At 33.6% G+C, this 27,990-nt stretch overlaps 1 protein-coding gene across 1 annotated transcript; it reads left to right on the top strand.

Moving 5' to 3' along the window:
* On the top strand, positions 1–27,990 carry LOC132724040 (sarcoplasmic calcium-binding protein-like). Its single transcript, XM_060708854.1, has 5 exons — positions 1–132; positions 15,720–15,797; positions 23,720–23,754; positions 25,356–25,453; positions 27,473–27,990. Exons 2-5 carry the CDS (start codon positions 15,743–15,745, stop codon positions 27,909–27,911), a joined length of 627 nt encoding a protein of 208 aa, XP_060564837.1. The 5' UTR covers positions 1–132; positions 15,720–15,742; the 3' UTR covers positions 27,912–27,990.

Here is a 27,990-nt window from a genome sequence, read left to right as displayed (position 1 = left end):
ATAACTGTTGTTTGCTACAGACCGTTTCCTACATAGAATATCACCACCAGTTTCGTACAGGATAGCTTAGGTACAAGAAGTGTGTGTCTATAGTAGCGTAAAACTGTAAATCTTGGAAGAAAAGAAACAGAGGTATGTTTAGATTTTCTTTTTATGTTTGCATTAAAGGAATAGAAAAAAATCTTTAGAAATTAATTGTACGAGAAATAGGAAAATTCTTTAAAACATAAATGTTTATGTTTGCATTACAAAAAATAGGAAAATTCTTGTGAAATAAAATTCAACAAAAATACATGTATTTCTTTAAGACAATGGTATAAAAATGGGTTGCTAACAATCCTGTGAAAAAAATGACGATGCATAATGTAAATGGATTTTCGAAAACTAAATTCAAATATTTCGTAGGAAGATAAAATATATGATACAAATTAATTTTTAATGAAAATGACACTTGTACTTATTTCGTAGATGCACATTATGATCTCACTAAATGAAAGCCCTTTAACATTTTCTTGAATGCCATTTTTTAAATGGCCTAACAAATGTTTAATAAGCTAGGTTACTTAATGACCATGAAATATTTTGAAAAAAAAAATCTTCTACTTAATTTCATGAGTTATATGTTTTTGTGAAAGGCGTTTGTGGCCGAGTGGTTATCACCCACTTGCCTCTCAACCGATGTTGGTTCGAGTCATGACTAGGACTTTGGACTATCTCATGGCAGAAAGCTATCAAACAAGATTACGGAACGTCGGTGGTTTTACTTATGTGTTCGTTCGTGTTTTTATAATTTTAACAAATATATGTATTATAAACACTCAAAAAGAGAAGTTCGTTGTTGAGGTGGTTACATAAAAACCAAAATAAGTATAAAAAATAAGTATAAATAAATAAATTAATTAATAAATTAATTATTTAATTATTAATGTAATTAAATTAAAATAGATACATTTATGATTAAATCAAATAAATAAATAATGTAAAGTTTATTCAAAATTGTTACCCGAAAAGTCAAAGTTATGCTAGTGATATACGTGAACTCGCCTGAAAGATATGCACAATTCTGTTTTGTCTACTAAGTACTTGTATGTATCGGCAATTCATGTCACGAGTCTGCAAAAGGCTATTTTACTTCTGTATTTTTTGTAGTTGACAAATATACTAAAATAGAAAAAATAAGAATCCCTACAGAAGGCCCAACACGGCAAAATTGAAAATGTTGCAGGCTCGGTTTGATTGAGCCTGTTCTTGGACGGCACTGTCAAGTGCAAACTACTAAGTTTCAGCTTCAAAATAAACTCAATAGAAAAATTGAACCCAATCCGATATGACTAATAATATTTGTACACAAACAGTTTTTGATAGTGACGTCTTTCCCATAATGGTGTAAGGATTTTTGCTTTGCCTGACGATTGTAACACTGCTAGAACCATTCAAATAGCTTTTATGATAATAGATAAGAACCTATGTGGCGCCTTATATGTCCCAACGCCGCTTAATACCAACTAGCCGTTATATGTTGCACCATTGCTGCTTCATGTTGCAACCGCCACTAATTATCTAAAATCTTTCACCGTTAACTTTCGCAATGGTAACGATAAATATCGCACGAGTTTCCCTACCTTAGAATGTCGCAACACTACCGTTAAATGGCAAAAAAATTATGTACAGCAAGTGGTAACTATGTATATCATAAAGGAAAGGAGTTGCCGTGGTTTCTAAACTAATTGGTTGACAAAGTAGTCATCTTAGCTGGTATTTTAAATTGTCAACCACAATGTATGCAAAAAGCCAATTGGTTTTTAAACACATTTGTATGAGCTTTTGTCGGCCGCCTTTCCGAAGTTTGTCAGTCTGTCTGACTGACCGTCGCACTTCGTGTCCGGTCCATAACTCAGCCATCCAGGTTGAAATGATTATCAAAATATGGCTACTGTCATGCGAAACAATCAAACCTCAATCTCCATGGTAAAGGACCTATTTAAATAACAACAATCAGCATTTTCTTATGGAGGGTGCAATGCTGTCCTGTCCATTTCTGTTTTATTCATACAGGTTTTTAAGATAAATTGGCATAAATGTTAACAATGAAAAGACAAACTGTCAAGCAAACAACCAGGCCCCTATCTCTAACGTCAAGTTCCTGCTTGGCATCAAAGGTCATCATTGTAAAAGAGGGGTGGTATATTTCGTGCGCAGTCAAGAACGTTTTCATCCATCCAGGGATTATTTCGGAATAACTCAAAAGTATTTCTGATTACACATACACAAACAGGAGTTATTTCATAACAATTCTATAATAATTAAAACTGTTGCATGTGCAGCATTTATCAATATTTGTAAATGCTACTAATTTGTGCTACATTAAAAACTTCTTTAGGCGGAGCACTTTGGTAACTCTTCTACGGATTCTTGTCTACGTTAGCATCCAATATGTCGAGGGTCCGAACTACAAAGACATCTTGAGATGAATCTCACACAACAATTACGGATTGTCGGAGGTTCTATTCAGGTGTCAGTTTGTGCCTGAAATAATAATCAAACAAAGGGGTACCTAAGGTAATCTTTTACCAGTAGAAATTTAAAGTTGCCATTTGACCTATACTGTGTTGGTGCGACTCAAATCAAGTATATTTCGATAAAGATACGATTAACATTCAATCTTAGATCGGTTTCAATACCATTTTCGTTGCCTTTGATCTAGAAGCATGTTGGCCTGTAATTGGAATTATAGTTATAACACTTTAGGTATATTTTCTTTCATTTAAACAAAATGTTAATTAATTGTTTTACAAGAAGCAAGAAAGTTAGAATGTATCCCGAAGTGTGATTGTTTATATGAACTTGTACTTTTAATGACGACCCAAAAAATAAACCATGTCATTCGCAATAAATCATGGGTCTTATACAAAATCATATGAGATTCTGCAGCTGTCAGCTGAGCAGCCAAAAAAACAGGTGAAAATCATACAGAAACTAAATATATAGCTTCAAAAACAAAGCTTAAGACAAGACTTGCCGATGCTTGTCAAAGTTTAATATAAAACTATCGTTTCAGGGCTTCGGAAATTGTTATGTGCAATGCAATAAACGATGCTTTGTAATATGATAAAATAGAACCTTTATACATGTATAGTGCAAGTATTGAATTGTCGTAATAATGTGCAAAGATAACTTTGAGCTTAATATTATCACTTATGTGTATTATATATTATTTTGCCATTTTGTAAATATTACTTGCCAGTAAATGTTTGAAGAGCTCTGCCACATCCTATATCGGTCTTTAAGAATACAGTAAAGCGACAGACATCTATTTGGTGAATTGTAAACCACTCTATCCTGACATGCAATTTAAGGCAAATAATATACATAAACACAGAGAGATTTATCGTGATCAAATGATGATATTAAATAATGATGACAACGGGAAAATTAGAGTTTCAGGTTGATTAAGCTACACATTAGACAAACAGTATTTACGCAATAAATTGCAATAATGACGATAAACCAGTAGATGCTTTATACTGGTTCTGCAGGTCAAAATATGTTATTTGTAAGGAGAAGTTAAACCAAGAAATAAAATATAAAAAAGGAAAATCCCAAAGGCTTGTTACTTAATACAACTTATTAGATATTTCATTTTATTAGCTCGACTTTTTTTTGGAAAAAAGTAGAGGTATTGTTATAGTCGCGGCGGCGTTGCCGTTGCCGTCCGCAAACTTGTACCTGGATCATAACTTTTTTTAATTTCTTGGTGTATTGTCTTCATACTTGGCCACAACAATCCTTGGGACAAGACCTTTCAGTAGACCACACTAACCTTGACCTTCATCCATAAATGACTTTGACCTTCAAGGTTAAAAGTCCAAATTTTGCTTGTTCATGCTGTTATTGGCTGTAACTTTGTTATTTTTGAATGGATTGTCTTCAAACTTGAACATAATAATCTTCAAGGATACCCCTTAAAAATAACCAGACAGACCTTGACCTTCACTCATAAATGACCTTGACTTTGAAGGTCAAATTATTGAAATTTTCATTTTTTTTAGCTATTATTGGCTGTATCTTTGTTATTTTTGAATGGATTGTCTTCAAACTTGAACATAATAATCTTCAAGGATAACCCTAAAAAATAACCAGACAGACCTTGACCTTCACTTATTAATGACCTTGACTTTGAAGTTCAAATTATTGAAATTTTCATTGTTTTGGCTGTAACTGGCTGTAACTTTGCTATTATTGAAGGGATCAACTTCATATTATAACAGAACATACTTTAGGACAAGACCTTGTTGTGACTTCACCACGTGACTTCACCACGTTACTCCACCACGTGACACCACCACATAGCATCACCACGTGACTTCACCACGTGACTCTGACTGCACCACGTGACTGCACTACGTGACTCTACCATGTGACTTTACCACGTGACTCCACCACGTGACATCACCACTTTACTCCACCACGTGAGTCCACCTCGTGACTCCACCACGTGACTTTACCACGTGACTCCACAACGTGATTCAACCACGTAACTTCACCACGTGACTCCACCTCGTGACTCCACCACGTAACTTCACCACGTGACTCCACCACGTGACTTCACCACGTGACTCCACCACGTGACTCTACCACGTGTATCTATAATAGAATTTTCTATTTATAGAATTGCGTGTTTCTATTTATACAATTGCACGTTTCTATTTATAGAATTTTCTATTTATAGAATTGCGTGTTTCTATTTATATATATAATTTAGTATATTTATATAAACAAAATATATAGACAAAACTTATGTGACAAGACAGACCGATTAATTTTATAAAAAGGAAACGTTAAGATTTTGTTCATTACAAACATTTCTTTGTTTGCTTTTAGAGAAAGTAAAAAGTCAAGCGTTGCCCCCGCCCGGCGGTGGCTCTTGTTTTGAAATTTCGCATAATACATTTTAATAAATGGATCGAATATGTCGAAATCATTATTTTTTTAATATTCAGATACTTTAAAAGGTAGAACCTGATGAAAACTTTTCAAAGAAGTTTGAAAAAACCACAATGTTCTTTTTTCTGTTTGCTTTCACATTGTACCAATACAGTATAGGCCATATTGCGACTTTCCTACTGGTGGTGGAAGCCCTCAGATGTGCCTGTGTACATTATCTAAGGCACAAACACGCAACTGAGTAGAACCACTGACGTTTCGTAGGCTACCTAGATAGCTTTCGGAAGACACTGACGCAGCTCTAACCTACAACGACGAGAGGCAAGTGGTTTGAAGTCCACGCTCTTAACCATCGGGCCATGGATAAGTTAAGAAGCAGTTCAAATGTGACTATTCAATTCATATCCTAAAGCAAATTAAACAGAATGTCACCTAAGGATGTTTCACATGGAAGTCTTCAACAATAAACTATATATAGACATTCTTGTTTTTCTTTTCTTTAATAATTTTTATTGGACAAATGAACTGGAGTTAATCAGACTATTTGATGGCACAATTTGTCAAATGCGTCTAAACCTCTCTTGAAATATACGATACAGGAATGTGTCAATTCCTAACAAAATGTGTTTCTTTTATATTTACTCCAAGTAAAATAATAAAACGTTTTTGTTTGCGCTTCACAGACATACGTTTGGTTTTTTCTACAGAGTTTGTTTACAGTGCGTTAATTGCAAAACAAGTATTACCTTGTGTTTCTCAATCATGATATACATTATCTTATAACATAATGTATTGCTTCGACCCGTTGCATATATTATTTACTATGCCAGAAAAATTATACTTTAACAAGGTCTTGCATAATTATGAATTTTACACCTGCTTCATTTCCAAATGAACGCCATATCTATCACGACATATTTAGTTTATACAAATTTATTTTACTTCGATTGTGTTGGAAGCTATAAGCTTATTGAAACACTCTCGAATCCGTTCCTGGAACCAACCAGTACTAAGCAATGAATGTAAAGTTTCTTGCTCAAGGAAACAACGGCTTGCCCCTGACAGGGTTTGAACCTACGCGGTCAGCAATCAGATTACTAGTCCGACGCGTTAACCTCTCGCCACGCCGCCATTTCACGACATATTTGATTATTTATAGGCCCAAAATGCTTCATATAATTATAAATGCAGTAGTTTATTACTACATATGGGTCACTTTGGCCTCATGATTGACAGGTGATTACATAATCATGTCTGCAATTACATAATCATGTCTGCGATTACATAATAATGTCTGCTTGCCTTTATGCCCTGCCCCCTTTGTCACGCAATTTGTACATACATACAATGAGGATAAGGTACCTACGTAATTGTGTCTGCAAGCCCTTAGGCCGTCCTTTGTTGTAAACATTTTGTACATACATATTTGGAGTGAAACTTGGGACGTAATAATTTCATAGATGTTTCTATTTTTGTTTTTGGTTTATCAAAATTATTTATTAATATAGTGGAAAAAACAACACATTTTGTACGACTTCAATAATTATTGTTTAATATTAAGCTGTTAAAAAGAGAAATTTGACAGAGATTTTAGGAGTTTTAAACTGATATGTCCTCACACAATTAGAATCCAAGGTGTGTATTGACTCCGTTGGCTCGGTGTCAATAAATATGGAATACTACGAAAACAGACTGGAGACTTTTGACACATTTCCGAAACATATATTACCAGATAAATACCAATTAGCCAGAGCCGGATTTTACTATACCAAAGAGGCAGATATTGTCGTTTGTTTCCGGTGTGGCGTGAAATTGAGTCAGTGGGAACCACACGATAATGCTTCCACAGAACATTTAACATGGTCACCAAATTGCAAGTACATGAAAATGATAGGCACGGAAAAGCAAGCCTATTTGGGAACTGGGGGCTTATTTAGTAATGTACACACATATAGAACTTCTTTTTGATTTGGAACAAACAGTAACTCCGCTCCTTCCTTTAGTTTCTGATCGGAAACAGGCGCTAATTCATTCGCACCAAAGTGAACATGATCCTTACCGCTGTTTACCTGTTTCATCACTACATATTGAGGAAATACGTACCTTTTTACAATATACGTTACGAGGCAGTAAACATACTTTTGATGCTGTACGATACTTTTCTATCATTTGATGCGTGTTCTGACATAAAAAGCGAATAACAGAGTGTCATCAACAATTTAAAAATTAAAACAACCAATAGATGTGAACTGTTGTATATAAAAAATAAAGCCTGAAAATAAAATTCTTCCATATTTTCCAGTTCACTATTTTACCTGGGTTTATACCGTCATACCGTCACTTCCGATGGCAGATTTAATATGTAGATCTTTGCATCGAGAACATTCTCTGTACATACAAGCTTTGTTTTTCATATCGCATGTTATATCTTGGATAAGTTTTGCAAGATCTTTATGCTGTAGTACATTTTCACTGTACAGCTTGTTTACTTTAAGGGTCGGATTTTCATGCACTTTGCACAAACAGGTTTGACGGTCTTTTTCAGATGCTTGAATGATCCAAAAAGGCTTCATTTTCGCAAATAGACTGTAGCTTATTTTAGATTTACTTTCAAAAATGAATTTTTGATGCAAATTTTTCAAGGAATCATTCAGAAGTCGAATTTGTTTTTTTATTTTCTGTCTCGTTTTTGTACATCGTTTCCCAGCTTTAATCCTTGTGTTGTCATCCCTTTCAAAGAAGGCAGTAATCTTTGTTTTCAGAGCACATTTAATTCGGCGGTATGGTTTTTCTCTCTGTCGTATCCTTGTTTCTGTTATTCCAGTTTCCTTTGCAGCATATGAACCTATCTTATATTTCTTCAGCACCGTTTCTCTGAATATCAGTTTTTTTACAATGCGCTTCTCTTGTGTATTTGTACCTGAATATCTCTGCTTCATGTTTCTTACAAGAAGAAAATAAAGAGATAATGCACGTTTAGTCGTCTGCTTCTGTTTCATAACATGTTCTACCTTTTGTTCAATTTCATCCTTGTTTGATTTGATTAATCTGAAATAGCGTTTCTTATATTTGTTCTTCAGCCTTCGTTCCTTATTAAGCATTATTCGAAGTTTAAATTGATCCCTGTAAGCTTTTGATCTGTTACGGTTCTTCTTTTTTCGCCCACTCAACCTGTTGCGTTCATGAATTCTATTTGGCTGTTCTGGGAAGAAATGTTCTGGTGATGTTGGTGGCGTAATTGTTTCTCCCATAGCTTTTTTTATCCGTTTATCTTTTTCGCGTTTTGACCTTTGATTTTCCTTCCAGTGACGTCTCTGTTTTCGTTGGTCTCTGTCTGACATCTCATTGATAGTTTTTATTTCACCTGTTTTTTTTCTCTTTTGATATCTTTCTCTCTCCCGTTGTTTGTAGAGTTCGTGCTTTGTGGGATCCTCCTTCTGTCTTTTTCGCCACAATGCTGATCTTTCTTTGCTTGTGAGAGGCATTCCTGTAACTGTTTCCAAAATAAATGTCGCTGTTCTTTCTTTACTTCTAATGTATCTCTGAGTTCAATGATACTGTCATGAACAGAATCTGAGACCTCCAGCCTACTGACTTCAAGAAGATATTTTTCTGTCTTTGCAATAAAATTGTCGAGATTATTGATAAGTTCTTTTACATGAATGATGCTTTGGTCTATATCTGAAATGAAAGATTGTTCAATATTTTAATATGTCATCACCGAAACGGGACTTAGTATATATCTTTTCACTATTTGTTGCTAAACAAATCCAAAAAGAAGTGTTTGGTTCACAACAAGATAACTGTTCATTTCGTGAATTTTGAAATAAGATTTAATCAACCTTCACATCTACAAAATATCGATCTGTTATAAAGATCTACAAAGGTTATATGTTATAATATTATTTTCTTCATAATATTGATTTTTTTATCCTTTTAATGTAGCTCAAGATATTTTAATTGAAAGACAAGTGAATTTACAGATATTTTAAGGTAATGTTTCTTTAAAATATTTGTTTTCTTTAAAAAGTCTCGAAAATTCATTCAAAAGAAAACAAATGTCATTACCGAAACAATAACGTCATTACCGCAATATTTTGTCCGTTTCGGAAATGACAGTTTCGGTAATGACATTATCCTTTAAAATGATAAAAAGCGTCTATATGATCAGCATATATGTTATGTTAAATTAGTACCAAGGCATCATTTAAGTATATGTTATGTTTTTGTCTCTGACAAATTAGATTTTACACAAAAACAAATTTCAGAATTGGCATTCGGAAATGACTATACAAAAACATATGGCCAAATAAAGTAAAATTACCCGCAGCGTTGTGTAGTTCTTCCATTTGTTGGAGAGAAATGGCTGCGTTTAAAATTTCGCGCCGTACACAACTTTTGATGACGTAATCAACTGTTTATGTTATATTGTTTATTACTCGGATTTCAGTATTATACGGGGAAGTTTCGGAAATGACATAGAACTTGGTGACAAAATTTTCAAGTAAAATTTTGATTCTGCTGACTGATATAATGTTTAATAAATAAATTGTAATTAATGTACTATAATTTAATTTAATGTTATGAATATGTTTTTATGAATGTAAAAGAATATTTGAAAATAAATTAATTACATATAATTATCTCCGCCTCAGGTGACAATTGTATAAATGATAACAGGCAATGCAAAATTCATGATTTTTTTTTAATAAATGAAGGGACATTTTTCTTTATCAGGAAATTAAAAAAAAATATGTATGATTGATATCATATATGTAATTTGCTTAATTTATTTCAAATAAATGACTGAAAACTGACATTTTCACGTGGGTGACAAGAATTTGGCAAACATTATAGAATAAACCGATTAACATCATTCAAGTTTTTGACTTTGAACAAGAACACATGTCCAGGTGTAAATTTTCTTTAGGAAACGACCGTTATGTTCAAGTGTGCGAGTGGAACGGCAAACTCAGAGTGGACCTGAGGGAATGGAGTGGAGATAAGCCCACTAAAAAGGTATAAGTTTGACATTATTGCGGTGGAAAAATTTTCTAGACGTACTGGATCATGTTAATGAGGCTTTGAAAAACAAAAGAGCTTATCATTGTCACCTGGGTGGTAACGTGAATTGCAACGTAGCAGAGAACAGTGTTTACGTTGATTTACGACACTATTGGAAACCTGCGGAAGAAGTAGTGCCAAGCAAAAAGGGGCTTTGCTTGAGACCCGGAGAATTTTCACGCTTAAAAGAACTCTTATTGGAAATTAATCGGACTATTTCTGAATTGGACACCGTGGTACCATGCTATTTTAAAAGTGATCATATGAACCAGCTAGGAATGTTGAGCTGTTCTGAGTGTTATCCTGACAAGTTTACAAACTGGTGTTCTGAGGAAAATGAAAACAAAATTACGAACAGTGATTTCTTAATTTACTAAAATTGTATTTTACCTTAAACATATATTTTTGTATGATATTGGTCGTAAGAATGTAAACTTGATTATGTTTTGTGAATAAAAAAATGTCTGATTGGAAATCTTATTTGTTCCTTATTTATTTTAACCCGAAATCTCCAGCAAGTTATGCCGGACCAGAGAAACTGTACTGTAAAAGTATGTTAAGGCCGATGGAAAGTTTAAGATCGGTATGCATAGGATACAGAAATGGTTACAAGATAAGAGTCATACTCTCTTACAAGAGGTGCCCGACGTAAATATGATCGGTCCCGTGTTGTTGTCGAAGGTATAGATAGTCAAAGGGATATAGATCTCATTGATATGGTTGATTTATCAAATAAAAATGATGGTTACAAATATATTCTAGTAGCCATAGACAAAGTCTCACGATTTGCTCATTGTGTAGCAATAAAAAGTGGTCTTGATGTTGCGAATGCCTTACGTGTTATGTTGTCTGGTTCTAGAAAACCTAAAACTGCGAGAAGCGATAAAGGAATGGAGTTTCGAAGTAGACAAGTTAACAAATACTTAAAAGAGGTGAGTATAATCATTTCTATGCCCAAAACACTGAAATTAAGGCTAATTACGCTAAACGTTTTATAAAAACCATAAAACACAAGATATTCAGGTACATAATAAAGAAAAGGAACCCTCGATACATTGACGTTCTTCAAGATACAACAATACGATGCATTCCAGTTTGAATGCAGCACCTTCAAGTGTCACAAAGGAAAATGAGACTGAAAGCAGACTCCAACAAAATATGATAAGAAGTAAAACTAGGAAATTTATAGGCAAACAAAGATCGAATAAGAAAGACAAAAGAAAATATAAGTTTCAAATTGGCCAAACAGTTCGAATATCTTAAGTTAGGAACGCTTTTGACCGCGAATATTCCCAGAAGTGGACTGGAGAATTATTCAAAATTAGATCCAAATTTAAGAGAGATAACCTGTCTATTTATAAGGTAGAAGATTGGGACGGTGAACCAATCGGAGGAATATTTTACGAAAATGAATTTCAAGCTATTCATGTCGACGAAAACACAAAATATCACATAGAAAATTTTTTGAAAAATAGGACAAGGAACAAACAGCGTGAGGTACTTGTAAGATGGCTACAATGGCCAAAAAGTATGATTCATGGTTACCAGAGAAAGACGTCACATTCTATATATAGAATACGATACGTTATATAATAGGGTAATCTATTATGATGGTTTTATTTAAAGCACATCTCTAAAACAACAAAGATGAGGATTACAAATGTTGTATACAGCGCTCAACTAATTTGTCAAATTGACCTAAAAGCATTATGTTACCGTCTTTACAAATGTTTGTTACCAACCAAAGCGTTTCCCAGGACTTATTTGGCAACACAGGAAAATTAGTGGAAATTGTATCCTTTTTCCAATGGAGTGATTAACTGTAACGGATCAGCCCATACTTTAAGGGAAGGGAAGGAACGTCTACGACGATATGCGAAGAGACTTCAAAAATTTGGATATTTAGTATATTTGACGAACATCAAGTTAATTACAGCATCAGCCTATCATACCATTAATGAACCATTAAATTTACAATTGCTGGCTACCGGTCGTGTCTCTGACTACGAACCTAAAATCTTTAACAGTGTGTTTTTTTTTTTAAATGACGATGTAACATTTTGTTGTTTCTCTACCGGAAAAGTGATAATAACTGGAGTGAAATTCTCTAAGCAAATTGAAAATGTAATTTATCCCACACTCATTGAATTGGAGCTGTACACTTGTAAGAAGGAGTGAACACTATTTAACATTTAATTATGAGTCATTCAACAGTGTATCCTTATCGAAACTGCCTACTATTTAAAAAGTCATGGGCTCCATAGAGGTATACGACTACAAGCAACAAAAATGGGTACCTTCTAATCCCGATCCTGAAAAGGTGTATCAACATTTCAAGGACTTGAGGGATTGATACGTATTCCCCGACCACAGATTTAAATCAACCAAATTTTTAATGAACAAAGTTTTTATTTACACTAAACTAAAAGTACCTTTAAACTAAACAAGTTGACAAAATATACTTTAATATAAACTATTTGTAATTAACCAAAAATGTGATTATTAAAATAAACTAGTGAATAAAAGATTTAAACCAGTTGAAAGTTGTTTAAACTGTTATAAATGAAATATGAAAAACAACCTCAATGATTCTGTGCTGTTAAACTAATAAATCTGAATTGTACATGTAGCAAGCCCTGTTTTAATCTGTATGAACAAAAATAGAGATCTAATAATTCAAGATGGCTGCTACTTAAATAAAGGAAACATATTAATTAATCTTAATTAATTCTGTAAAACGAACTTACAAAAATTACTAACAAATATATCAAAAATATTTCAGTGAATTTAGCTAATCTCTAAGGTTCCTTTAAATGCCAAAGTGCCTAAAATAAATTAAGTAATTAATTCATCAACCTTAGAGAGCTTTTAAAGATGTTACTTTTCCAAAAATTAGCAGCAGAATGACAGAATTGTTTGAGATGCTTGTATAAATGGACTTCTGAATCCCAGAGGGAGCTAGCATCTACCTACAGGTGGCACTGTATGTAACAACTTATCTGATTGGTCAAATTACAGCCAATCAGAATTTACTTAACAAATACTCTAGGCTAATCAGTACTTTACATAACTATTCTAAAAATAGATTATGATTCATGGAAAATTTTGCAACAGTATCAATTGACCATGATTATAAAAATAATAAAGTTTTGCAAAATATTTGTAACAATAAAACTAGTAACTAATATCAACTAAACATATTTACAAACATATCATAAATCATGCAAATGCTAAATTAACAATATGTATCTCACTAAGTTTAAAGTCCAGTATAAGTGAAAGTAGAAACATTCTATGTTGTATATAAAGAGTCTTAGGCCATGCTAAGTTACTGTTAAAGAATGTATCAATAAGTTCTACAAACTATAATCAACATTAAACTAATGAATGATAAGAATGAAATGTCTATAAAACAATACATGTTCAATATGATTAAACTTTAAAATAAACTTAAATCTAAGTTAAAGTTTAAACCCTTAATATTTCTTGAAAAATATGTATGAAGATTATATATGATTTACTTCTTGAGTAATATTATACAATATTATGTAATGATTATATAACCTGTTGTAGTTGGAATCCAACTTTACAACAGACCCAAACTTGGTTCCTATCATTTTTACTATAAAGAAAAACAGTCAGTGTTGGGAAACCTTACTAGAGAGGAAGTTGAAGTTGACCTGGACTTGTCTTTCTACAAGTTTATTTGAAAAAGATATTTATATAATCACTGGGAAACAATTGTTTCTGGTGAGCGATTCATGGCCATTATGACCCTCTTGTTTTAATACGCATGATACAAAAATACAGCAACAGATTTTATAAGATTTTCATTTCTTATTGACACAATTATGTTTAACTTTTTCTAGTTTGGCTGTCTATAAAATTTCCTTAACTGGTAAGTGAGTATCGCATAAATCATCATAACAGTCACATATATGTAAGAATTTTTATTTTACACTTTTCAGTGGATTACTGATTTATCCGTGAAAATTATATTTGATAATTTCACAATGATATTTATCAAAATATAATTTCACACTTTTCAATGACGAAACTACTTTTTTAAGATTTTCCCCATTTGGTACCTCAATTTTATTTTTGCTGACAATTCTGATAATGTCAGGCTGTTTAAAGAAAAATTAAGCTGAAATTGATAAATAACTTTAATGTCAAAAGTTATAAAAAGAAGAAAACTTACTTCTATTCATTCAAACTACAATCACCAAATTTCGTCTCTATTTTTTTTGTTTCATTTTTACAGTCTGAAAAATACATTCCTTCCACATGCAAAACTGCTCTTGATAACATCTGGGCATATTAAAGTATCATACGGGCAATAACTGCCGTATGCGTTATGAAAACTTGAAAAGCAATGACAGTCATCAGCCCGAAGAATAAGTAAACAACCCAGCGTTCCTGAGCCAGCCTTTGAAGTTGTCGCTTTTCCTTGCTGCTTTTTGAATGTTTTCACATCTCTCAACACTTATTTTTTGTCTGTTACAAAAATAAAATAAGTTTTTACTTTTAAAAAGGTGAATGACTAACTAATTCAAGTGATATCTCTCTGAATCAAACACAATTATTTTCCTCCCGTGAAATACACAACTTTCAAAAATGGCTGCCGCTTACATTAAACAAAGCCAGGTCTAATATAAATTCGCAGTAAGTAACAGAAATATAGATGGATGGTTGGACTTTTTCTCCTACAAGAATTGTTTGTTTTTATTATTAAAACAAGCCATAATTCATTTTTTTAATAAAATGAATAATATCACCGTCATTTAACGTTGATTGTCGAACTTATTTTTCAGCTCAAGACTTCTTGTATTTAATGAGAAATTTCGACTAAATGGGGCTCTCAATGGGGAAAACAGACTTTAATATTGACATCAATATTATGGAAATTTCGTTTTAACTTGTTTTTAAGGATAAAATAAAAAGAAAATGTGTTTGTTGTGTAAGATGTAATTTTATTTCATCTCGTGAACTCACTCGTGGCTACGCCCACTCTACACACAAACAAACAAATATCCTTTATATTTTGATCTTCAACACTGTGTGTATCACACCTTTTGCAAAGTCGTTCATTTCTTTCCCTTTCTACTTAAATATCCAAACTGCCAATTCTAAAGTATGTGTTTATGAATCTTATATTTTCAAATCATAAACATTTATAATGCTCAAAAGGCAAATCACTTTTAAACGATTCGTAAATTTCTTACTTAGAATTATCATCAACAATCATATCCCACTCTTGAAGGCTAATATCTTTCACTCTATTTACAAACACATTTAAAAATACATTATCATTTTGTACCAAATGTAACCAAATCCGTAACTTTCTTAACAGTTTTCTCTGATTTAACCCAATTGAAACAACCATTTCAAATATCATTTAGTATCATTATGTAATAATTATTGTTGTTACAAATCTTTCGTTGTGCATTTTTTAAATTTTCAACCAATATCTTATAGCTCTTTTGGCAATTAAAGTATCATATATGTACATGCACAAACTTACCATTGATAATTAGATAAAAACAGTCATACTAAACATTTAGCATTTTATTGCTTAATATGCAATAAGCATCTTTCTACGAACGTTGCGGGCCTTAAAACTAAAGGAGGATGTGTTGTTGTTGTTGTTGTTGTAGTAGATGATGATAATGATGATCTTTATATATACCAGACCACTATATTATTCACAGCTAATAAGGAAGAACAACGATACATGCAAACGATGGTGTTTTGGTCAGTAACGTTGTTATTTGCTTTGAGTCTCAAAGGTAAAACACTTTTCTTAATATAATCGAGTTATGTTTCAATGTATTGGTTTAAATATTCTTTGCAATTCAATAAAAAAGTAAAATCATTTTATCTTGAACATGCAGATATATTTTTTATGATTTACTATTGTTTTAAAAATTTCATAACTTTTTGTTGAAGGTAAGAACATTAATTTTTCTAGCATTCGATGTCCATCTAAAAAGCATGATTGTTTATGTTTTACAGGCATAAGAGTTCTTCATATATTGAAGATATAGTCTTGTCTTTTATTTCTTTATTTGTATAAGAAACAATAATTGCCTTTTTACTTTTGCAAGACTCTTTATTTGTTTTAGTGGTTTTAAAATAAACCCCGTCTTTTCAATTAAGACATGTTTGTATTTGTTTTCTGTGATTTGGAGATATTTACAGGCTATTTAAATTACCATGATTTCATTTGGCTCTTTGAGTATTGGAAATATTACAGTCTTTTCAATTTAAGCATGGCTCTTTTGTGCGCTTTCTGTGTTTCTGTCTGTTAAATCACATACATGTTTTCTCTTCATAAAGATTCTTCGTTAATGGTTTCACGTTAGTCATGGATATATTGCGTTTTGGTAACATTTTTATTTTACCTATAATGTTAATAAGATAACAGTCTTTTTTAATTTAGCATGATTTTTTATTTGTTTTCTGTTTATTTGTCATAACCACAGTTATTTTATACTAAAGCAATTAACATTATTTGTTCCCCTTGAATTAGAGATAATAGATATTAATAGGAATTTTAATATAAGCATCGTTGTTATCTGCTTTTTTACTTGACCACAATATTTTAGGTCTTTTGTCTTTGTTGTATCTTATTGTGTGTGTTTTTGACATTATCACAGTCCGTTTTTAGCTCACCTGTCACAAAGTGACAGGGTGTGAGCTTTTGTGATCGCTTTTCGTCCGGCGTCCGTCCGTCCGTAAACTTGTACTTTAAATGACATCTCCTCATAAACCACTAGGCCAATTTCATCCGAACTTCACAGGAATGTTCCTTTGGTGGTCACCTTAAAAAGTTGTTCATAAAATTTAATTCCATGCAGAACTCTGGTTGCCATGGCAACCGGAAGAAAAAACTTTAAATATCTTATTTTAAGAAACCCAAAGAGCTAGAGCTTAGATATTTGGCATGAAACATCTTCTAGTGAGTGTCTACCAAAGGTTGTTCAAATAAAAGTCCTGGGGTCAAAATTGGCCCCGCCCAAGGGGGTCATTGATTTTCCCTATATGCATATAGTAAAAACTTAAAAAATCTTCTTTTAAAGAACCCAAAGAGATAGAGCTAAGATATTAAGCATGAAACATTTTCTAGTGAGTGTCTACTAAGTTTGTTTAAATAAAAGCCCTGGGGTCAAAATTGGCCCCGCCCCAGGGGGTCATTGATTTTCCCTATATGCATATAGTAAAAACTTAAAAAATCTTCTTTTAAAGAACTCAAAGAGCTAAGATATTTAGCATGAAACATCTTCTAGTGAGTGTCTACCAAGTTTGTTCAAATAAAAGCCCTGGGGTCAAAATTGGCCCCGCCCCGGGGTCATTGATTTTCCTTTTATGTGTATAGCAAAAATTTAAAAAATCTTTTTTGAAAAAACCCAAATAGCTAGAGTTTATATATTAAGCATGAAACATCTTCTAGTGAGTGTCTACAAAGTTGTTTCAAATAAAAGCCCTGGGGTTAAAATTGGTACACCCTGGGGGTCATTGATTTTCCTTATATGTGTATAGCAAAAACTTAAAAATCTTCTTTGAAAAAAAAAACAAATAGCTAGAGTTTACATATTAAGCACGAAACATCTTCTAGTAAGTGTCTACAAAGTTTGTTCAAATAAAAGCCCTGGGGTCAAAACTTGCCCCGCCCCAGGGGTGTCATTGTTTTTAACTATATGTGTATAGTAAAAACTTAAAAAATCTTCTTTTAAAAAACCCAATGAGCTAGAGCTTAGATGTTAAGCATGAAAAATCTTCTTATGGGTGTCTACCAAGTTTGTTCAAATAAAAGCCCTTGGGTTAAAATTGGCCCTGCCGGGGGTGGGGGGGAATCATTGTTTTCCATTATATGTGTGTAGTAAAAACTTACCATCATGAGGCCTTCGTTTAAAAGATGATTTAGATAAACTTAAAATTAATCCAGACAGTATCCTTCAAAATGACGACGAGGATGTTCCACCTTGGACTTATAATTCCCCGAAAATAAATATTAACCTTTCAAATATAAGAAAGGCATCAAATTCACCTGAATATTTCAAAGAGAAGTTTCTAGCAAATAAGGAAAAACATGAAGATTTTATACATATTTATACGGACGGTTCAAAAGAAGGTTGCAAAGTAGGTGCGGCTGTGTTTGAAAATAATTTTACATCTAGTATGAGGTTACGAGATAATGCATCAATTTTTACTGCTGAAGCAAAAGCTATCGATTTAGCATTGTCATACATAGCACAGCATACCTACGATAATTTTGTGATATTTTCTGACTCGCTTTCTGTTTTAATATCCATTAAAAATAAAAAAAATCTGACAATATCATGGTAAAGAAACTTCTTTTACGATTTCATGATATACTAAAAACAAAATATGTTAAATTATATTGGATTCCAAGTCATGTAGGAATACGAGGAAATGAAAAAGTAGATGCTTTAGCTAAACAATCATTAAATTTTCAAACAACTGACTTATTGTTACCTGCTTGTGATTTTAGACCGGCTATAAATAAACTCGTATCATCTGATGGAAAGCAAATTGGGACAATGCCGTTTTTAATAAACTTCACGATATAAACCCATCTCTTGATATGTCACCATCTCTATCTCTGTCAAACCGCCGTGATCAAACAGTTCTTCTTCGATGCCGAATTGGACACACTAAAATTACCCACTCTTATCTCCTCACAAATGACAATGCCCTTTTCTGTGTAGGTTGTAATGAAAATTTTACTGTCAAGCATTTTCTTCTTGAATGTCATGATTTTTCACAGGCCCGTTATAGATTTTATTCTGTAAATTCACTCAAAGAACTTTTTAATACAATTCCATCAAAAAACATAATTGATTATTTGAAAGAGATAAACTTGTATTCTAGGATCTAATTGGCTCATTTCTATTGTCATTTACAGTGTTATACATAACATTTTAAGCCTATTATAGCATTCGGCACGATGTGGCCAGTTATGTGTTGACGTGCTGTAAAAATCCAAACAAACAAACATCATGAAACATCTTCTAATGGGTGTCTTCCAAGTTTGTTCAAATAAAAGCCCTGGTGTTTAAACTGGCCCCGCCCCGGGGAGCCTTTATACAGGTGAGCGACCTCAGGGCCATCATGGCCCTCTTGTTTATGTTCCCCGAAAGGTAAAGATATAGTCGCCACTTTGTCCGTCCGTCCGTCCGCCCGCTTTTTATCCGGGACATAACTCTTAAACCACATGAGGTATCATCATTAAACATTGTAGGTATATAAATCTTAAAGGGTATATGTGTGGTATATAAGAACCATAACTCTGCCTTTCCAAATGTTGGAGTTATTGCCTTTTGTTCATGTTTACACTTCGAACATTGTCCGCTACATAACTCTATAACTATAAGACAACTTGATTCTATTCACACGAAAATTTATGATAAAAGAGATGACTTTGACTTTTGTATAGTTAATTATCCACATTTGGATGGAGACGTACCCCATGCAACATCCTACGGGGTTTATGTTTCTCAGTTAATTAGATTCGCTAGAGCTTGTAACAACGTAAAGGATTTCAACGAGCGGAATATTTTTATTACCACCAAGCTTCTAAAACAGGGCTACCGCTATCATAAATTACGGAAATATTTTACTAAATTTTACAATCGTAACTTTGATTTAATTTCTAAATTCAATAGTGATTTAAAAACTCTTCTGCGACAAGGGATTAGCCAGCCTGGTTTTTATGGCGATGTGGTTTACAAACTTCGTAAGATTTTGGGTCATGGTAATTTTTCTGCTGTTTTTACTAAAATCATTAAACGTTTTATTAAAAGAGGTTATGACCCTACTATTTTAAGACATACTGCATGTTTAGTGTTCAACCCTTTTACAGTTGGACACTACGCTTTCCTCTTTTGATTGCATCTGACGGACCAAGTGGGAGACTCTATGATGGATAGTTCGTAAAGCCCTTTGGGACTGAATTGTCTTAATGTTCGTCTTCTGCCTTGCTTCGTCGGGCCCTTGTAGGTGATTTTCTTGTTGCTCTGTCTTCCTTTAGGACATTGAGTACTTTCTTCTTATGGTCATTGGGTTTACTTTTATATGTTTCTACATGATCATTTTAGTGTTTTACTTATTTAACCTTTTGTAACCATGACAACTGTTAGAATTTCACTTGGCGGGGATTCATTTTATTTACACTGTCTCGTTTATAGGAACATGGTGGGGCTAAGAGCGAGGTTTGGTGCACCATTAACCGGTTTAAACTCCCCAGCAGTCATTATTATGCTGCTGACCGTTCCAAGGCGGCGCCCCACTGTGTTCCTCAGATGTATGTCTATGCTGTTTCATACTGTTTTGGTGACACTTTTGCTTGTGTCCCTTGTTGTTTTCTCGTCTACGGTAAGTATCTTCCCCATTGCCTCTAGTTTTTATTTCTTTGATTAAACCCCCCCCCCCCTTCCCCGGTCTTCTGTCCCCTTCCCCTTTGTGGGCCTATTATTATTTTCTTTGAGTTCCTAATCAGTTACAAATTATTTATCATTTAATGATTAACGTGTCGTTGCCCTGTCCTTTTTATGTTTGGGGTCCGCCTGGGCTCCTTGCCATTGGTTCTTGTTGCTGGGTCATATGGGGGTTGCGTTCATTGAACGCCGCCTTTCCTTGTTGATCTTGTTTTTCATATTTTGAAACTTTATACTAGGTAGATAGATCTCATTCAGTAAATGTGTAGTGCACAAGCACGGTAACTCTGTCTTACTTATTTTTCAGTTATTGCCCTTTGTTCAGTTTTACACTTTGAACATATTGTCCATAGTACACCGTAGGGAACGTGTTACAGTATCGCGTTTTTCGGATTTTAAAGATGGAGGATTATTTGTTGGGAAGAGAGGTAGGTGATTTTTATTCCGGTCCATACTACAAGTAGTTAAGTTTCTAAAACATGTTTTTGTGCTTTGCTTGTAAGGAACAGAATCCGGTATCTAGTCATATATTTCTTCAGACCCTGCACCGCAGGTTTATCGCTATATTGTCTCATAAATATGCATATTTGACGGTTTGAAATTTGAATCGAGAGACCAACGCATTTTTCTGCAATTTCGACATTATTTATGCATGCCTAGAAAAGCAAAACGTTAGTCCTTTATGTTAGAAAACGGTTATAAAAGTAAATGACCAGTTGAACCTATTTTCCTGTTTGTAAAATGCGTTTGAAAAAATAAACAATGTTACAGTATAGAGCGAGGTAATTTGTGCAGGGTTACAGCATAGACCTAGCGATTTGTATCCGATTTTGTTACAGTTTATACCCAGATTTCTGTTACAGTTTAGATTATAAAGTAATGTCCTAAGTAAGGACTGTTTTCACGACAACAACAGTAACTTTTATCGATATGTAATGAGAGAAGAAAGATTATTGCTTGATTTCATTACACATTATAATAATGCATATTAGTAATAAAATAGAGAAAAAAGAATCCTTAACAGAAGTCCAACACGGAAAACATGCTCAGTTTGACAAAACCTGTTCATGGACGGTAGTGGTAACTGTGAGCTACCGTTCACGCCTCCTAGCACCGGCTTCAGCAAACTTCACATTAATCATGAACTGGTACAGTTCAGACTTTTTAACATCTGTGGATGTGTTCATATGGCGGTTATCATGGAACCTTCAATGTGACACGTTATTGCCATTCTATGAAAAGCGGCATATTACCCCCCCCCCCCCCCTTAAAACTTGTGTGTGCCCTAAACAAGAATACAATGAGTGAAACTAAACAAAATGAAATTTTGAGAGGGGATCGGGGGTTATGAAGCCTGCATACCATAGATAGGCTGTCAAAATACACAATGAACAAGCAGGCAATACCCTAGGAATGATTAAACAGTATTTAAGTGAGCAATACTGCAACCTTAAATTATATTTTAAGTTGGAATTTCCATCTACCATAATGTATTTTGTAAGTATTTAAAAGGGTTTATGAACATTTTCAATTTTGTTGTGTTGGAATTTCTTTAGCGATTCTGTTTAACTCTATTTTGTTTCGTTTGGCTTTCTTGTAATTTAAGTTTCAACGACACTGGGGTCATGTGAAAACATTCCTGCTTTAGTGTAAAGAAAGACCCCAGATACACTTTGTGAAACATTTCAGACACGAGCGCCTGACTAGAACCACCGACCTTCCGTAAATTAGCTTGATAGATTCCTCACATACAAAGAATCCAAAGTCATGATTGGATTTCAACTACAGCAGTAAATGAAGAGTGATTTGAAGTCGACGGCCTTATTCCCGACTCTGCCACTATTATGTACCACCATCAGACTCACTAGAGAAGATATTGTAATTGTCTGACCTTAATTTATACTCTATAACTTTCAATAATATTTTCTTTTTCAGAAACATGAAAACTATTATACAGGATGTCTGAAATAAAAAGACGACTTTTTATTTAACAATGACAAAATAATCGTAACTTCAACAAAGAAGCATTCGAAATGACGCCATGATCATGATTTGAATGTTTTTGGTTCGAGCTGAGAAGGGTCTTTAAACATTGCCTTTTTTTCAAAATCTATGTTTTGGGTTTTCGTCTCCCCGATTGCAACCGAAACCATTTGAACAACTTAATTGGTAGAAAGTCATGTAAATTTCATCACATTTAGTCAAGTAGTTACTGAGCGGATGAGATTGCACAAGCATGTGTACGAAAGACGGACGAATAGCCATCGGGCCAATAAGCTCACAGAGATTTGATTCTTTGTAACATTCATACATTTTACCTAGTATAATTATATAGAAAATATCGAAGTCTAAACTGTAACCGAAATCTGGGTATAAACTGTAACAAAATCGGATACAAATCGCTAGGTCTATGCTGTAACCCTGCACAAATTACCTCGCTCTATACTGTAACATTGTTTATTTTTTCAAACGCATTTTGCAAACAGGAAAATAGGTTCAACTGGTCATTTACTTTTATAACCGTTTTCTTACATAAAGGACTAACGTTTTGCAGATTTGCTTTTTCTAGGCATGCATAAATAATGTCGAAATTGCAGAAAAATGCGTTGGTCTCTCGATTCAAATTTTCAAACTGTCAAATCTGCATATTTATGAGACAATATAGCGATAAACCTGCGGTGCAGGGTCTGAAGAAATATATGACTAGATACCGGATTCTGTTCCTTACAAGCAAAGCACAAAAACATGTTTTAGAAACTTAACTACTTGTAGTATGGACCGGAATAAAAATCACCTACCTCTCTTCCCAACAAATAATCCTCCATCTTTAAAATTCTATACTGTAACCGAAAAACGCGATACTGTAACACGTTCCCTACGGTGTAGTATAAAAGATATTAACAAGAAACATTGTAGATCTCGTTTTGGAAATTTGAAGTGCAAAAGAACCATAACTCTGCTTTGCTTAATTTTAGAGATATCGCCCTTTAGTCATTTTTACACTGTGAACTTTGTCTGGGTCTTTACTTTAAAACTAATAGAGTTATCAACAAGAAACTCAGTCGGTAGATAGATCTTATTATGTAGACGTGTAGTGTAAAGGATAGTTACTCTGCCTAGTCTCAGTTTGGAATCATTGCACTTTGAACTTTGCCTGGGACATAACTCTGAAACTACAAAAGGTATGCTTGTATGTGTCCAAACCCTATTCGGGGAGCATGACCCGGTGTAACTGGCTCTTGTTTTTGTAGTTTGTGTTGATGCTGTCGAGCAAGAACCAAACAAGGTAAATAGAAACAAATATATGCAGAAATTTATCTAAATGTCTAATTTAAATATGATAATGCATTGACTATGCTTGAAAGCTGCATTTTCTATAACTGGTCAATTTAATTAGGATTTTTCCTTAAATACAAAAATGCTTTCAGTTTTTTAATGCCACTATATTATTATATATTTATATTGTATTTACCTATGGTGTGTAGTGTTTTAAAACGTATCTTTTGTGGGTGTACTCAAAAATATTAACTTTAAAGTGAAAAAGAAAGGTATAGATATTATCAGTTCTTTTAAATATCAAATTTGAGCATTATATATCTTAAGTTTAAACTATAGCAACAGGATGGTTTTCACTCGGTTAATAAACTGTAGCAATCTTGTTTAATCTACGGCGATTTAAAGGTAGTTCGTATTTCATACACCAATTATTTTTTTTCTTCAAAAAATGTAGTTTAAAGTGGGTTTTTATGTTTGTAACTAGCGTAAAATAATAATTTGTCCGACTACTCACCTTTGACGCTGTTGTATATCAATGCCGTCAGGGACCAGGGATTTTTTTTACTTGCGTCGAAGCTACCTGGTAAACCTAGGGAACGTTTATGATTGAAGTCATCCTTCATTAGTAAAGTTAAGTGGTTCTTATATGACAATTATTTTTAAATGTTGTGTGACTACACAGCCAACAAATAAGTCCCCTTTTAATATCAATATGTGGTACTTTACCTGATTGAAATAGGGTTTTTCCAAATGATTCATTGAATATCGATGTCATTTGTGTATTTATTTACATGACTGATTGAAATAATATATTGTAAATGACATAATTATGTATAACAAAATCTTTCATGATGAAATGTAAGGAAACGTTAAAGGGCCTCCATTTAGTGCGATCATCACCTAATTTTGGTTCGATTTGATCAGATGTTTTAATATAAGTCAATTCATTCACAAAGACTACACCATATTGTCATTCTAAGTCATTTTTATAAATAAGTTTTTTGTCTAGAAAAAAAATTTTGACAAAAAGACAAATGTTTTACTAAAGACGAAAGGATACCTTTTCGCATTGACAAAAAAGCTAATCGAGACAAGGTTCGGCGAAATAAACGTATTTTTGATAAATAAATAGACTAGACTAATAAGTGTTAAAACGTCTAATCAAATCGAATTAAAATCAGTTGACTTACTCATCATGATCTCACTTTTTTGAAGGCTCTTTAACGTTTTCGTAGAAATGTACTATAGAAACATTAACAAAGTACAATTTTCACTGATCAGTATTAAATTGATTTGTAAATAATGATTTCTATGCGAGGTTAACATACTGGTTGCAAATACCAGTGGCGCAAATATAATTTAATTTATATCGCATTCACTGTCAACTTTCTAACATATGACTTAAGCAGCGTGCCTTATTCTCATGCAAACTTTCATGAAAATCTTTAGGACATATTTAAAAGTAATATTGCAAAGTGAACAGGGAAAGTACTTTATACATTACAAAAGTCCTTACTGCGTGTATCACGCAATGGAAATATGGTAATAAATATTGCAGACTCGGTCTCTAATCTCATATAACCTGTAAACTTATTCACTTATTTTCTTTAGGCAAACAAGTACCTTATTGAAAAGTGGGGAAAACTCTTCGACTTTGATGATTTCAATCATGATGGACTTCTTTCATTGGAAGACCCCAAAGTATTTGAGTAAGTAAAAATGTTGACTGAAACCTTATTAGAATATCACAACGGACAATTTATGCAATCCAGTATCAATTTATTGATCTCACAAAACACGAAGAATGAATCTTAAGACCAGGGCTCGGTCACTTTTATAGTTTTAAAGCACATTGAGTTAAATATAACAATAGACATGGTGATATTTTTTAAATCCTCTTGTCCATCGTAACGAATTCACAATTCCAACTTCATGATTTCACAATTTCAACATGAAGAATTCACCCAAATTCACGATTTCAACTTCATGAATTCAAGATTTCAACTTCGTGAATTCACGATTTCAAACTTCACGAATTCGTGATTTTATATTCGCGAGTTCAACTTGGTTAATTCACGATATCAACTTTGTGAAATTTAAATCGTGAAGTGCAAAAAATGAATTCAAGAAGTTAAACTTGTGAAGTTGAAATCGTGATTTCACAAAGCTTCCAAACATGATTTTGCGAAGTACAATTCGTGAAGCTGAAATCGTGAATTGATGAAGTTTTGAAGTCGTGAATTTGTGAAGTTAAACTTCGAGTTCGCATGTTGAAAACGGTAATTCACGACTTTAAAATTGTAAAGTCACGACAATGAAATTATGAATTTATGAAAATGAAATTTCCCTGCCAGTCGGTCGTTGAATATGCAAATGATTCTCTTTTAAGTCATGTCAATACCAACTTAACCAAGTGTATTGTCAGACAATTATAACACATATGCAATAATGCCTAGGTCACAATAAATCGGCCGCCGCCCGATGTAACGATTTTTACAACATCGGCGGCTTTGACGATTTCTCGATCCGGGAGATTTTACCTTGCGAAGACATTCATGAATCTGTCGCCGGGCTATTATGTGCCAAATTGATGTTACAGATAGCATTCAAAGACGGGCAGTCACCGCCTGACGACGTCTGTGCGATTTGTAAATGGATCTGGCGGTCGCCGCACTGGCGTCTGGCGATAAAGCCGTGGTATTTTATGATCAGTCTGTGGTCAATATGCCAGCAAATAAGGCAGTTGATAGAGACAAGATAAAGACCGAGCAAATAGTTCAACAATTGTAATTTGCCTTTTCCTTTATGATAATCCGCGTAGACGTTCTTGCTCGGCCATAAAGTTCATGTTAAATCCAAAGGAGTTCACAAAAGCATTCTTTGGCAATTACAAAACAATCAAGCCGCTATTACAACAAACTCAAGTCGCGCGATTGTCGTACGACAAAACGATGACCGTCCGGTGCCTGTGCATGAATCGTTCAGGTACCGGGCGATACTCGTTTGTTGTGTCTATTCGGGCGCCGGGCGGGGCCCGGTCGGTGTCCACCCGAGTGCGTTTAAAATAAGACGGTCTTTTAGTATCAAAAACAATCGTCCGATCCAAATAATATTGCCCGGTGCCGCCTTTTTCAACTAACTGATCCCAATAATTATCGTCCGGACAACGTTTGCTTTTAAGTCCACCAATGCAAATGAGAAAAAAAATTTCCAGCTGCTACCAGCCGATATAACGATTTTTTGGAGAAATAGACGGCGACCGTCTGTCGATTGTGATTGAGGCATATTACACAAATATTGTTATTGATAATTAGGCAATATCAATCTTAAAACACACACACACACGCACGCACGCACGCACGCACGCACACACACACACACATACAAACAAGATAACAAACACTATTTCAGATGCATAACGATATTGTTGTGAAGTTTTGATTAATAAGGTCTTTTCATTTATTTATTTATTTATTTATTTATTTATTTATTTGGTACTGCGTCTTTTCTGTTTTTGTTTGTTTTTATGGCGCAACAACACAGTTTTGATAATATGGTGCCGAAACTGGAATGATGATTTCAGATAATCTTTGGAGTTGCACACTTAAAGCAACAGAAGGGTTAAAACAACCTCATCCGCTGGTGCTAAGAGATGCATAGATTCCATTATTTCATACCCATTAGTAACCTCGTCTTGTTGATTTATGTTATCATTTGTTTTCTTACAGAGAACGTTATAAAACCCGTAATAATCTGACTTATAAGCAAATCAAGAAGATCATAAAAGAAATGGATAAACTGTGGAATGTCTTCTTTTTCCAAAACAAGAAAGAACTCTCCAAAGATGATTTTATAAACATGATAAAACAAAGTTATGAATCAAACGCAACTGCTTTAACTGAGAATGTGCGTGTTTTTGCATCGGATTGGTGCAATTTGATAGACTTAGATGGAGACACATTCCTTTCAAAAGATGAATTCATTATGAACTTTGTTGCCGGAACGCACAACAATACCCAAATAGATGAGCGTTTTTTCTACATGTATAATCCTGTTAATGAGCGTTTTCCCGTGGACGATATCATCAAGTCTTTTGTTCTGTTTGCAACTGAGTCTGATAAGTCGAAACCGGACATTTTCTTAAATGGAATAAATATCGGAGTTTAAATAAAAATTATTGTCTTGAAACGTATGATGAAATTTACTTTTGAAAGAAGGACTTCGAGATAATAAATTGTTATTCGCA

Source organism: Ruditapes philippinarum, unplaced genomic scaffold (assembly GCF_026571515.1).
Source record: "Ruditapes philippinarum isolate M1 unplaced genomic scaffold, ASM2657151v2 ctg1633_1_1_1_1, whole genome shotgun sequence".
Lineage (NCBI taxonomy): Eukaryota > Metazoa > Mollusca > Bivalvia > Venerida > Veneridae > Ruditapes > Ruditapes philippinarum.
The sequence above is the reverse complement of the archived record's forward strand: the minus strand, read 5'-3'. Positions and strand labels throughout refer to the sequence as shown.

Excerpts from the sequence above, each read along its gene's own strand:
- LOC132724040 (XM_060708854.1), top strand. The coding sequence starts at position 15,743 with ATGCAAACGATGGTGTTTTGGTCAGTAACGTTGTTATTTGCTTTGAGT. Across the intron at positions 15,798-23,719 it reads ATTTGCTTTGAGTCTCAAAG|TTTGTGTTGATGCTGTCGAG; the intron begins GTAAAACACTTT and ends TTGTTTTTGTAG. Across the intron at positions 25,454-27,472 it reads GAAGACCCCAAAGTATTTGA|AGAACGTTATAAAACCCGTA; the intron begins GTAAGTAAAAAT and ends GTTTTCTTACAG.